Source organism: Sebastes umbrosus, chromosome 3, assembly GCF_015220745.1.
Source record: "Sebastes umbrosus isolate fSebUmb1 chromosome 3, fSebUmb1.pri, whole genome shotgun sequence".
Lineage (NCBI taxonomy): Eukaryota > Metazoa > Chordata > Actinopteri > Perciformes > Sebastidae > Sebastes > Sebastes umbrosus.
In genome coordinates this window covers 14,184,594-14,198,800 of record NC_051271.1, presented here as the reverse complement: position 1 = coordinate 14,198,800, position 14,207 = coordinate 14,184,594, and the positions used below count along the sequence as shown (strand labels likewise).

General features: G+C 41.5%; 1 protein-coding gene across 6 annotated transcripts in view; it reads right to left on the bottom strand.

Moving 5' to 3' along the window:
- ctnna2 (catenin (cadherin-associated protein), alpha 2) overlaps positions 1–14,207 on the bottom strand; it is a 375,732-nt gene that overhangs the window by 41,978 nt on the left and 319,547 nt on the right. For all 6 annotated transcript variants that reach the window (XM_037765878.1, XM_037765882.1, XM_037765879.1 and 3 more), the window contains one exon: positions 1,014–1,106. In XM_037765878.1, the coding sequence (XP_037621806.1) occupies positions 1,014–1,106 (93 nt within the window). The remainder of the gene's footprint in view (positions 1–1,013; positions 1,107–14,207) is intronic.

Sequence of the window (14,207 nt, the reverse complement as noted above, 5' to 3'; positions counted from 1 at the left end):
AAGAGAGCAAGATTATCTTTTGCAAAAAAGGTATCTTGACTTCAAGAGTCTGATCGATGTAAGATAGAACATTTGGCTTCAGGCCAAAAAAGATCAACACGTCACAGGGTTTTAAAATTATGAAAATAAAAAAAGGCAACTTTTTTCCTTATATTCCTTTTTCTTTTTTAGATAAGCAACATCCTGCTGAGACTCTTTACATCAACAGACTTGTAGGACAGGCAGTATTAATCATATCACTATGACAGCTGGCATGTGTACTTTTAACAGAAGTAGCATGCTTTTTTTTCCCTCCTGTTCTTTATCACTTCTTGTTTTTTTTTTTAGCTTTAGTTAAATGAATCTGATGTAGGAAAAGAGACACTATGATATGGACACGGCAGTTGCTGCGGTCGTGTGCTTGTCTGTGTGTGTGTCTGTTTGCATGTGTGAAGATAAGGGACTGGGGGTTAACTCTACCCTGAACAGATGGAAATATTTCTCTTTGTTCCACCCCCTCTTTGTTCCTCCTTCCCCAGCCACATAGTCTGTGTCTGTTATGTTTTTTAATCTGTCTGTGTTGAGCATTGCCAAGAGGTATCAGGAGACGGTTCCTCCCCAAGTTTTCTAAGTAAGTGGGTCTCAGCAGGTGTGCATAGTGGGGCCTGCACATTAGGTCTTGAATCTTAAATTCAGCCCGCCTTCTCCATCTCTCTTTTCCATTACTATGTTGGGTCCCGTGTGAATAAGGCCTACCGTTAACCTTGGAAACAATGGATCGATCCTCCTTTGCTTGCATCCTGAGAAACAGCACTACAAGGTCCACCTACACATTACTCACAACTCTTCCTCCCATTCTGCAAAGCACAGTTCTTTCGCTGTCATTTCTAGCTATTCCAGCTTCTAAAAAAACTCTCTAAAGAAACCCCTTTGAGACGAATTCAGAGGAGTTTATAATTACCAAAACATTTTGACTAGTGCTTGTGTAAAGAGTGCTTTTTTTATGGGATGAAAGTGTTTTTTTAAGTCCTCACCTGTGGACATAGGCTGTCAATTTGGGTGGCAGCCATTCGAACCAACTTCACACCCTCTTCATTGTTGGAGATGGAGCAAGCCAGGTTGGCCACCTGAATAAAGCAAGCAAAAAAGAGGACACAGCGTTTATAACCAAGTGCTTTTTACCTGAAGGTCATGAGCACAACCAAGTTTTGCCTTTCCCACTCTGGCAGACTTCCCAGTGAAAAGCATTGGTTCGGATTTTTTTCACATGTACACATACACATACACATGTCCCACATGTACACTGAAACACTTTTTTGTTGTTTCACTTGTTCCTTCTGTCAGTACTGGCTGTAGAGATCCTGTCCTAAAATCGCCAGTCCACTTCGCATCCAAGACTTCATTCTAAAGTTTAGTCCAAGGTAACACGCGGCCAGCAGCCTGAGTTAGACAATTCAAGTATCTTTCAAAGTTAGTATTTTTAGTTCGTCTTTGTGTTACTATCCCTTCTCTGTAGCTCAGCAAGGAAACGCGGAGATGGGATTTTGTACAAAGGAGACTTCAGTAGATATCCACTTGTCTAATTTTGACATCTGGAGCCTTGCATTATAGATTCAGCTGAATGTTACAATGCATTTCTGCAGGAGGATTGTGGATTTGTTCCCCATTACTTACATTAGAATTGCATTAAGATGAAATCTCTTCACAGCCGGTATGGAGAGGAAGAAAAATTACAGCAGCCAAAGAGTCAGAGATATATATGATATTAACCTATCCTGTAATGTGGTGGGTAGTAATGTAAAGTAGATACATCCCTACTATATATAAATTAGGGGTAGTGGAAAAGAAATCGATACAGCTTAGTATCGAGGTATTTTGTGCGGCAATGTTGTATCGATACACGGACGTCAAGTATCGATCTTTCATTATCTAAACTATTATCATCCCGGCCACTATCCTGTTGTTGTAGCGAGCTCAGTCTTAAAGCTAGAGTGAAGATACTATCATATGAAACTAGAAAACCTAAGGAATCGATTGGTACTGACCATGTCATGTTAGTTTGTTCAAAAGAATGCTAAATAATGCTCCAAAGTTACCCATTTTCAAAGGGGTCCCTTTATCTCTCACCTCAAGATATATGTGAATGAAAACTCTGAGATGAACAGAGTAAAAACTGTATCTTATTACATAAAACAGATGTTGACAAACTGCATAATGGTGATTTAAGTATCGTGATAATATCGTATCCTGGGGCCTCTGGTGAATCCCACCCCTAATATAAATACAGTACATGGTTTGAATTTTGTATTGCTATCTGTGCAGAAAAGAGAAATGAAACATTGCCTTAGAAAGTCATTGTTGTAGGAAACGATGTACCAAAGGTTGGAGTACGCTCAAATACTCCAACACCCCTGGTCTTGTCTTTAATTGCAGGAGCCAGCTTCAAATCAGACGACACGGGTGGCAATCTTATTTTTCTGCTGCACAGTTGGTGGGAATACATTTATAGATGAGCGGTTGATGACGTACATGTTGTGTCAGTCCAACATATAATGCGTGGGAACTCATTTTTACAGACCCCTGATGGCACAGCCCTCTAAATGATTGCCATTACATTACTAAAGAGGGCATGCATGTCAAGAATGTTTGTGACATGGTAGAGTGACATAGCACAGGCTGCTATAGCTGTGAGGTAATTGGATTCATTCAGATCTAAAATGGCCAGGTTCACACAATATGTATACAGAAAGCCTAACTCATTAGGTTGACATTTCCATGACTAGCGTGCCTAAATCATTACCAGGCTCGGTGGTGCAAAGAGGTGTTTTATTGTATAATTAAGGTGCCAGATGGTTTTTATGTATGAAACAACCGTTATTTTGATTTATGTCTGTCCTTCTACCAAGGTAGGGTTTCTTGATAACATGTTTCCAACCTGACTCCTCTATTAGAGACAGCTTTTAACGGTTATTTTTTTAACAGTACGTCAGGCTGAGCAGCGCTAAATGTCTGAATCTGTCTTCATTTTTTTGTAAACTAATTATATTTGATTGATGGCATTTGAAGATTTGGTGATTTGGTGTCTGTATGCAGTTTATCATACATACTGTTTGGTTAACGGGGCTTGTTTGAATAATTAAAAAAAAAGGTGGAAAATATTAAAGATGCTATAGAATATTTGAAACCACAACCATGTCTCTACAATTTATTTTCTGACAGCAACACACACACACACACACACACAGTCTGCTGTATTCCCACGCGAAGGCGTCATATTGCTCCACAGTATCACTGTGTTTCACAGTTAATTTTCATAACTTCAAACTCTGTATATAATCCAATACCATCCTTAAGTAAATCAGATTGCAGCATGAGCCCCGGCTTTGAAACTGAGCTATACAGACACATGCCTGTTGGCAGCAAAAGGTGCCAGTCTGTATTAGCACTTCAAGTGCTCACATGTCACTGTTTGAGGCAAATTGAGGTAAATCAAATTTGTGTTAGAGGACTCTTGCTTAGAGCTCTGTCTCTTTACTCATGACAGCAATGAGCACATTGATGGATTGCAGTCCTTTATGTGAAGCAGTGTGTGTGTGTGTTAAATGTGTGTGTGTAAGAGAGAGAAGAACAGCGTGTGATTGAGAGTCTGTGTTCCACAGAAATGTGAGTGGCTGCTTGCAGGAGGTTTGGATCACATACAAAAACCTATAATTTAAAGAACAATTCCAGCATAATTCATGTTCCCTGCAGTTACTTACTGCTTTACATTACAGTAAACTATACAGAGCATTTCCCAGAAACCTTTATTATGCTGTGACATGTTTGCAAATTTCTCCTCATCTCTGCAAATTAAATTTGAAATGAATGCTGTATAGTTCCTAGAAAATACTCTCAGTAAAGAAAATGGTGGAAAAATCAAGCCATAAAATTCAGTTATACTTTCCTTTTACTCAAATGGACTCCAGCTGCATCCTGCTTTGGTTTCTCTCCTGGTTTCTGACTGACAGACCACCTGCCATTGTATGAGCAAGTAAAACTCTCCTGTCTCGTCTGATCTCTCCTAGATACATTTTGACCTATTTTGAGAATGTTCGCGGCGTGATATTTTTGTTCCAACACAACTTGGTAAGTTTGTGGACTGAAACTGAAATCACACTGAAAGTCTCGTCGGATTGCAAAGCCATTATGTGTCATTTGCTGTGTCTCCATAAAGTAGCAGGCTTTCAAGAAGTAGGACAAAGGTTCAGCACTTTCCATTTAGCTTTTTTCCTCCCCAATTACAGAATAATTGTGGTACCTGACTAGCAGAAAGCAAATCCCTTCTCTCTGTCTTCACTCTGTAGTTTCCTTTCTCTAGTTCTGCTCAGGCCCAGCGGCCAATGTGAGGATTCACTGGAACCATGTGAGGCAAAGGGGGCAGAGGGCTTTCTGGAGGCTGGAAACATGCCCAACAGGCCCACTCCCACTCCCTCTTACCCCGACACAGAGAGCTGGGCCAGGGCCAATGCTGCAACATCCAGCCAAAACTACTAATTGCAATTATCTAAGGAAGTGCCTCTCCTTTGAGGTTTTGTTGTTTTTTTTTTTACAAAGAGAGGAGGGAAAAACCAAGACAGAAGGTTTGAGACTACACCGCGCAAGCCTAATGCTGATACGGTCAAGGATGCTGGAACAGAATATGCAATTCAAAGAATGTGTGTGTGTGTGTGTGTGAGAGAGAGAGCAATAGAGAGAGCGAGAGAGAGAAAGAGAGAGAGAGATCCCTGCTGAATGCTCATTCTTCATTTTAGCCTCGAACAAAGAACTATCGATTTTGTCCTTTTGCTCTGCCCTGGATAATCACTTCAATTCTAATTTGATGAAGGTTTCCACTGCAGTCGGAGAGATGGGCATTCTCATGTATGCTATCTAAATCACCTAAATGGAGCTGAGTAACTGAAAATAGATCTGACAGTGTCATTTTTTCCCATTTTTTTTTCTATGCAGCGGGTTACCGAGAACCTAAAATCTATTGTCAGAAAGCACTGATGATGGTAATATATTAAATAACATCTTAACAAGTCTCCCTTTATTGCTATTTAACACTGTCTGCTCACAATGCACATATTCAGTTTATCTACACAAAATCTCATGAATCTCCTCTTTGTTGTAGCTACCTATTATTCCCTATGTAATGCCCAAAACTTTTGACAAATTACTTTTTTTTTTTAAATATCTTTGATCGTTCCAGATGGAGTGAACACTTGAGTGGCCGTGCCAAAGAGCAGGAGAGCCGAGCCAGAAGAAGACTCTCTCCCTGCTTCACTCAGGACGGTCAGCGCCCCCGTAAACCATGCCATTTCCACAGCCATTTTCGGGCGGCTACACCACACAAATCTCCCGTCCAGTTACTAAACTCTCAAGAACGACTAATAGAGCCGGTGTCAGCCAAGGTGCTGGACACAACAGCTTTGCCCGTGGAAGAAGCCGGAAGTGGACTTGAAGAGGAGAAGAAAGAGAGTGGAAGAAGCAATCAGTGGGGATGACATCATAAGTTATGTGATGTAACACAGGAGCACTTTGTCCTATTAAAAGTCTGTCATCTAGATGCTCACTTGTTGCAGGGATGGGGGCTGGGACTCTCTTTTTAAAATGCACCTGAATCTCTCACTGCTCTTTTTCTGCCTCTCTACCACTTGTGCACACACACGAGCAGCGAAGCACAATAAATAAATCAGTCTGTCAACACGGATGGAGCAGAACACGTGACGAGGGAATACAGTATGCAGACTGTGAAACAATTACAGGCCCACCCTCGCAGGAGTACTTCTATTTGTTTTAGTCAGGAGCCGTCAGCGCCCAGCGGCGACGCCTGTAACGCGTGTACCGGAGGTGACAGAAACGGGTTAAGGTGCATCACATTAGGTGATCCCCAGATGTCAAGGTTGTGTGGAGGTCAGGTCTACAGATATCAAGCAGCAGGAGTCAACGACCTGCGGTGCCTGACTGTAAACCGCACCTTTGAAAATCAATCCCTATTAAGGAGTGAAGTGCGTATCGCCTCAGGAAGAATGCCCACCGGGCTCGCAACTACATCAAAAGGCCTGCCAGACCTTGCCGCATATTAAACAAGAAATAACAAGAACAAAGGTAATAGATTTCAGAACATGTTCGCCATGATAATGGTTGTAATGTCTCTTCGACACTCTGATCTTGTTCAGATGAAGGCAGTTCTTGATTGGTGGATGACTCATTTTCATAAACAATAACAACCTTTTCCTTATTGAGTGACACATGTTTTGTAATCTCACGTGTGTAATCACAGGAAGTGGAATGAACAGAGAACACCATTTTAATCAATCATTACATACTTAATATTGCAAAATATATGGGAAAACAATATAACAGACAATCAAACAGTCTATTCTTTTCTCGTACGGTGAGGAAGAAACATGATCTGAAATTAGGGAATAGCTCCGCGAGTCATTTTGATTGCCGATTGCTGTTTAATTGCTCCCTCTGCTACCTTTTTCCCATCACCCCACCCAGCCTCGCCAGAGAGATAAAGTGGACCTAAATTGCGAGTGACTCTAATGCACTTAGGAGTTCTCTCTACACTTCCTAACTCAGAATGGAAATGAGTTTAAGTCACTGTTTACTAAGTGACAGGTCCACTAATATGTGGCAGACTGGGATACAATCCTACACTCCCCCACACGCCGCCTCCCCGCAGACCCCTGGTTTGGTTCATCAACTCCATGCATACAGATGCAGTCGCTACCACAAATGCAAGCGACACACAGCGAAACAAAGAGTGTCTCTCATTATTTGAAATAAAAGACAGTGTTCACTAGTCAGAGTTTTTCATTCAGCGCTGCTAAACTGTGAGGTGTTTAAAAAGAATCAGGTTAAGACATCCACCGAGGGCCCTTTTCCGGCAACATGGAAGTTCACTGACCCGATTCCATACGGTCATGGATCCTTAACAAAACTGCTTCTAGGTCAGCTCCAGCTATCGAACACATCCCCTTTGACCAAACGTTTACAATAGGAACATGTGCAGGTGAGTGTAACTGAGGTGGGGGTGCACACAAGGGGCACAGCGGAAGTCAGGAGGAAATGAGAAAGTCCACTCTGTAGTTCACCGATTATAGTTATATAACATGACTTTCTTTCACTGAAAAAAGACTTCCATTAATTACGCTGTAATGTGTTTAATGCTGCTCCTCAGTGTGTTGGGTAATTAAGCTTGCTTTTTGACAGCACTACTTTTAATGGAGTGGCTGCTGTGTTCGGTTTCTGTTCATTTAGACATGCAGGCGGTTAGAGTTAGACCTTGAGTTTTTTATTTTTCGTCCATTCATTTAATGATCAACACTGCAGCATCTGAAATATTTAGCTGCCTTAAGGAGTGATTTTGACAAAGCCGGTGAAACTTCAGCAGAAACAAAACACTTAATGCTCCCGGTAAACAACTCAAAATTAAAACTGAAATGTAAAATCCAAAACTGAATAAAAAAAACACGGCCGTGTTCCTGTATCTCCCTCGTGTTCTCCTGTGTCTTCCTCTTTGTGTCTCGTTCCCGTGTTGCTGCTAACCTTAACCCTGCCTACTAGCACACCCACTAGCAATCAGCTCATCACCTCTCGTGCATATCAACCCCGGCTCGTCTCCCACTCGTTGCCAGATTGTTGTGTCAACTACTGTGGTAGCTACGCTCAGGCCTCAAGCTTGTCCATGTGTTCTTGTAACCTGTATTAACGCTTGTTTGTTTCCTTTCGGCCTGCCTGCCAACCTACTCTTCCTTTCTTCCTCTGCCGCTCTCAATTCCTCCTCATCCTCCCTCTTCAACCCATCTCCATCAACAGTACTACTGCAATAAACCCTCAGTTGCATCCTGGCTCTGTGTCCTGCGTTTGGGTCCAACTAACTACACCACAACACCAACATAGACCCTGAAAATTGTAAGCTCACAAAATAAACAATCTGTTAGTCTTCCGTTTTCTCGCTATGACTTTGATGATGCCATATTTGCAAACCTAGAAGACCTTTTATAGATGATGGCTAGGTGTTAGAAACTCTGGTTTCTGGTGTTTCTGTGACTATGAAACATATTTCTCCATGGATTGAGCGTTTATATATTTTCCTAGTATTTGTATAGCACTTAAACCTACTTTATAATAAAAAAGATATATATAAGCAGCAGAAGCTGATTTACAGCCATTCCTCATATTCAAGATAACTATTAATCAGGATGTAATGTCCCATTACTACTTGTAGTTAATAAGGACTTTTAGTCCCTTAAGAAGACGTAATATAAAGTAAAATACAAAAATTGTATTTAACATGTTGGTGTTGACCTTTTTGCTTTCACCAAGACAAGAAAACAATTTTCTTTTCTTTTGAGTCCATGATTTTGAATCATAACAGAATAGCCGTCACAATCACATCACGGTCTCCTTGACAACCATGACAGAGCTTGCATGGGAGGCTGACAGAGTGTGATTTACAGTGGTCGTTTCACTGGAGCCGCAGCTGAGGAACGGGTGTTCCTGCTAATACCATGGCTGGCTTCTCGATAAATATGATAATTTGCCGCAGGCTGCTTCGGGAGGTAAACCAACACTGCTGGTGGGGAGAGGTGAGAATTGTACACGAGACAGCAGCGAGGGGTGGTTGACAACGCGGTCCACACAAGTGCAGACGCACATGACTGCAGACGTACATGTACACACCACCGGAAAGGAGAGCGGAGGCGCCTGATGTAATACAAAAGAAGATGCTAGCAATCTGTTTGCAGCAGTCCGTCCGTACTGTGCTTGTTCACCCCTTACTAGTGCTAAATGTCAAGGACCGGCGGTTCCTTTCAGTGGCCACATACACAGAGGCTTCAAAACGTGATTTATTTACATTGAAATTTGAATGACTAAATGCAGACGGCCATAGGAAGAGAGGATGGGCACCTAGAGAATAATATCCACAATATAAAATTTTATTGAGCTCAACAAGGGACACAGAGAGGTAATTGAAAGCAATATAAACAAATCATAAAGCTAGCTGGACAGAACTGACTTGGGACAAGGATATACGGTGTATATATGTGTGTGTGCACATGCACTAGATGAGCGTCTTACAGCTTCAATTTAGAGTCCTGGATATTGGATTCTCTTGTTCACATCGCTGTGAATGGCAGGGCATTAAAGAAAGAAGGGAGAGGGGAACAAATGGCTGACTCACTTTCCCTCAGGCAGAGGGCAACTACTGTATTCACACTTCCTATTGGCCTTGGTGTCTTGCTGCTCTGCTTTGCTCCAGTCTTGAGGAGCAAAGGCTGGCTAGACTGATTTCTCTTCATTTCGCTACGAGCACTCGCTCGCACAGGGGGTGTTGCTACCACCTATACAGTCAAAAAGTTGTGTCTCCCAGGTAGGTAGCACAGTAGTTTGTTCATCTTACAACATCTTTGGCCTTTTGCTCAAGCTGGTGCTGCAGCCACAGGGGCCAGAATGTCTCTCTCACAGTTCCTCTCCATTCCTCTTTCCCCCCGAAAAAAAATAAAACAAAAAGCAGCTATAGGCTTGTTTCAACTGAAGTATTGATTTCTCTTTGCATTCTCTCTCTCTCTCCCTCTCTCTCTCTCTCTCTCCCTCCCGCCCTCCCTTTCTAAGAGTGCTAGCCAAGCAGTCAGGCTTGGCACCAAAACATAATTATGAAAATGGACCTCTGGGTTGTTTCTTTTAATCTATCTGTACATTCCCCAGTCCCTCTGCAACAGAAGCTATTTAAAAACTCTTTCAGGGGAATCGAAATGTTTAACCCACTGTACTGTAAGGAATGGTATACTTATTGGTGGCACGACATCGGTTGCTGTCGAAATCCGGTGTGTAACAGATGCGTCATTACTTTTAGCCCCAAATTATCAGCCAATACAACACTGACTCACATTGTAGATTGTTAACAGACCCGCAGACGTCTACCGAGGCAGAGCGAGATTTGAGCGCTCGATAGTTTCTGTCAAACGCCGGCATCAATTTACACCGTGTGGCACCCATGACAAAGTGCCTAGATTCAGACAGCAATTGCTGCTCTCTCCCCGACTTACAGTTCAGTGGCCAGTGAAACCCAAATGACACAGCCGAAATCAGGCCCATTTTCAAGACATTAAACTCTGCAGCACGACGTGAGATACTGCAGTATCAAAGCTGCTTCCTTGCTCAAGGTATTAATGTTAGGTTTCAGTGCAAAATGCCACCAGGTAAAAAAGATATTTGGGTATATTTGGTATTTACTGGTTGTTAGAAAATGCATTATTCTGAACAACAGGTTATAAGACAAGATTTAATCTGCAACAAAAGTCATGCAAGGTGCGATACTTCTATCTAAGACATTAGTTAATGAGCCTGTTCGAGATGTAATCTATATTATTCCCATCTGGCCTTCCATAGATTGGAAAATTAGTTCCCTCGTTCATAAAGGACTAGATTCTCAGTTGATCCAAAGGATCTATAACACCATAGTCCAATCTCAGACAAAATGTGAACACGGCAAGACCTTGACATTTCTCCACATCACATCCCTCTGCCTTCTCACATCTATCTAAGGCACAAGAAAAGCATGATTAGTCTTGTTGGATGATAGATGCACGCAGTGGGAAAGGTCAGCGTTTGTCGGTCCTTAATGCCTCAACCTTTAAATTGGGGGATGGGTGAGGAGAGATGAAATAAAAAAAAAAATGAGCAGTGCGAATAGGAGTTGGTGACAATTCTGATTTATAAGAATCAATAATTACTCATTTCACATCAATAATGCAACTGTATCCTCATACAACGACTTATATGATATCTTACAAAAGATTATTCCTGATTTTTCATGTGTTTTCCTACAAATGTCCAGCAACACATGATGCTCATGTCAATTTCCACTCCAGTCTTTTCAAAATAAACTTCCATCTTCACAGGAAACACCTTGGTTAAGTTTAGACAACAAAACTACTTGGTTAGGTTTAAGAAAAGATTGACTTGGTTAGATTTAGGCATCAAAACAACTTAGTTAAGTTTAGGCAACAAAACTACTTGGTTAGCTTGAGGCATCAAAACAACTTAGTTGGGTTTAGACAACAAAACTACTTAGTAAGGAATAGGAAAATATTGACTCGATTAGGTTTAGGCAACAAAACAACTTAGTTGGGTTTAGGCAACAAAACTACTTGGTTAGGTTCAAGTAACAAAATAACTTAGTTAGGTTTAGGGAAAGATCGTGGTTGGTTTAAAACAACTCTGGAAGTGGCGTAACTTAAGTACAGAAATTACGCGACAAATAAATCAATGCTGACTTCCGGTTTCGCATGGGTATGGACACCGGTCTCCTGGACAAAAGTCCAGTATTATTTGACCCGCCTATCTAACCCGACCTCCTCCCTACACGGCGTTTGTCACTCTTTATACTTCCTAGTTCACGATTACGTGTAATACATCCAAATTGATTTTGTGGGATATATACGCATTACAGTGCGTTTATTTTTGTAGGTATAGCTATAAACGGTGTTTCAGAACAGTCTGAATAATGACGCGGATGGAGTCAGTGGAAAGCCCGGTGCGTTGCTATCAAGATGACGATGGCCATTGCCCAAGTGTCGGTATTTGGCGCCTTTGAAGTGGGACCACACTGTACAACAGACGAAGACGAAAAAATTATATCCTCTGTGAATGCTAAATCAGAAACTCACATCAGAGAAAAATAAAAAGCTGATGTGATTGATTTTATTAGCATCACATCATTTTGCACCTCCTGTCTGTGTGTAGAAAAGACAGGTTTCTACATTTAAGTCGTGTAAAAACAACATATGAGTCCTTCAGAGAGCCCAGATGCACCAGATGGACTTCTTGATCTGATCTACCCAGTGTATTTCTGCCTTAGGATGTCGAAATGTGCCAATGAAAATGTCACATTGATTCCTGTGCTTTTAAATTAATGCTTGTGTGATTTTCTCTCAGGTGAGAACGGGGAAGTGTGAAGATGTGAAAGGCCATCATGGCACTGGCTGTGAGCAGAATTAACAGCACAATTAAAATAGTTTCCATCACACTGGCCATTAGTCCTCCTCCATCTTGGAATATTATTCCTCGGGTGTTAATAAATAACACCTCATGTATAATGCAGTGTGCACCTAAGCTCTTGCTGATATTCGAACAGTTTTATAAGTATAATGTCTGTGGTGATATACAGTACGCTGCAGCACACTGTGTATTTAGTGCAGCTACTTTTCTGCACAGTGATAAAGACGTGAGGTGATAAAAGAGAGTGCATATAAGACAAAGTGATAAAAAAGGAGATCTAGAAACTTTTTCTATGAGCCATTTTGTCTTCAGATAATTTCCTCTCCTGTCACTTCATCCAGCAGAATTCTGGTGACAATAGGATAAAAAAAAAAAAATCACTGTAAACATTTCATTTTCCACTTTACTGCCTTTATGAAGACAAACATCTTGTACTGGGAGTGTTAGTGGCATTGCACATCTATCTTTGATTGATGTCAGTTTTCCAGAAGGGTGTTAACGTGTTTCAAATTTCAATAGTAATGTCTTGGCACACTTTTTGGCAGAGGAAATTCACTGAAATAATAGATGAATCAGAGCAAGTCTAAGGGGTCCTCTGACCGGACAAAATCAAATTTGCAATCAGCACAAGCCTTTGATACAATGGCTTTAGCTAATTACTTCATTAAGGGGAAGACATAACTTTTGGCCTGGAGTTGCCAATTAATGTGAACCCTGGAACCAAATGTGTTACAGGTGCTTTTCTTACGTAGCAATGATAAACTATAAATTGTGAGTCCAATTAATTTAAGATTGGTGTAATTAAGCTTTGGGAACTGAACACTGCTGCGCCTATTGCTCCTTGGGGAGTAGTGTCTGGACGTTTCCACGGTAAATCATGCTAACACTCCTCACTTTCCACCTTGAAAATTCTCTAAATAACTCATTAAAACACGTCGCTGTCATCAAGCACTTTTGGGAAACGGTTGCCTTAATGCTGCGTTATGACCAGCTGGGGTCCAGCCTGTAGTATTTAAGGTTATTTCCACAGTATAACAGACGGCAGGTTGTGGGATTCACCATTAGGGCATATTCACAGATGCCATCCCAGGGGTGTTGTTGCCGCGCCGTATAATTGGATATTTGTCTTAAAATCAGGCTGCCTGTTTTGGCTACACAGGCAAGCCAAGAAGTTAGGTTTATAGGCACAGATCCTGATCAAATTTACAGTCCCACAATGTTCTGTCATTAGCCAATAAACTCATCATGTAAAGGTGACAATATCAGCTTTTGTAGTAACAGCTTTGTTCTGTGTGAACAATGACTGATTTCTTGTGTGTAACATGTGTTTTTCTCTCGTGGCTCAGATCGAACTCAGATGACCCATCCTGACATGGTTCAGTTTTCTAAACACTTCTGGTCTGTCAATATATTGATGCCCTATAAAGAAGTGACTAAAATACTGAGTATGTTTAAAGGTTAAATTCTCATATCAGTGGTCAAACCCATTCAAGCCACATCTTCAGTGTCCAGCTGGAAATAGACAGACAGACGGACGGACGGACGGACGGGTGGACGGACAGACATATAGATGGATAGATGGGTGGATGATGAATGGATGGATGGATGGATGGATGGATGGATGGATGAATGGATGGATGGATGGATGGATGGATAGATAGATAGATGGATGGATCAACACATTCTCATCCCAACTCGTCACATACCGCCCCTTGGCGTAACTTTATTGTCGGCATCAAAACCACTCCCCTCCGCCTTCCCTATATGTGTCTTTTCGCTCTTTAAACTACGTCACCACTCTCCCGGCACACTTTCTCGAAGCGTTTATTGTTGCCGCAGATGGGTTTACATTGTCGTTAATGTAATGCCCGGTGCGTTTCATACTGGCACTGAAGGGTGCCTTGTGCGGCGGTATCTGTATAGCTGTGACAAAGCATTGGTATTCGATGCCCTAGGAATGAGAACGGGCTGGATGATAGATGGATAGACGGCTAGATGGATAGATGGTAGATGGTAGATGGATAAATAGATGGATTGATTAAATGAGGAACAAAACAATTATTAAAAGTTGCAATTTGATCCCTACCCTGACTAGTTAGACACTGAGTGAAGGGACAGTGTTTATTCTTGACACAGTGAATAATCAATTTCCATCAATCTTTGCTTTCTTATTTCCTTTGTGGCAAAACAAG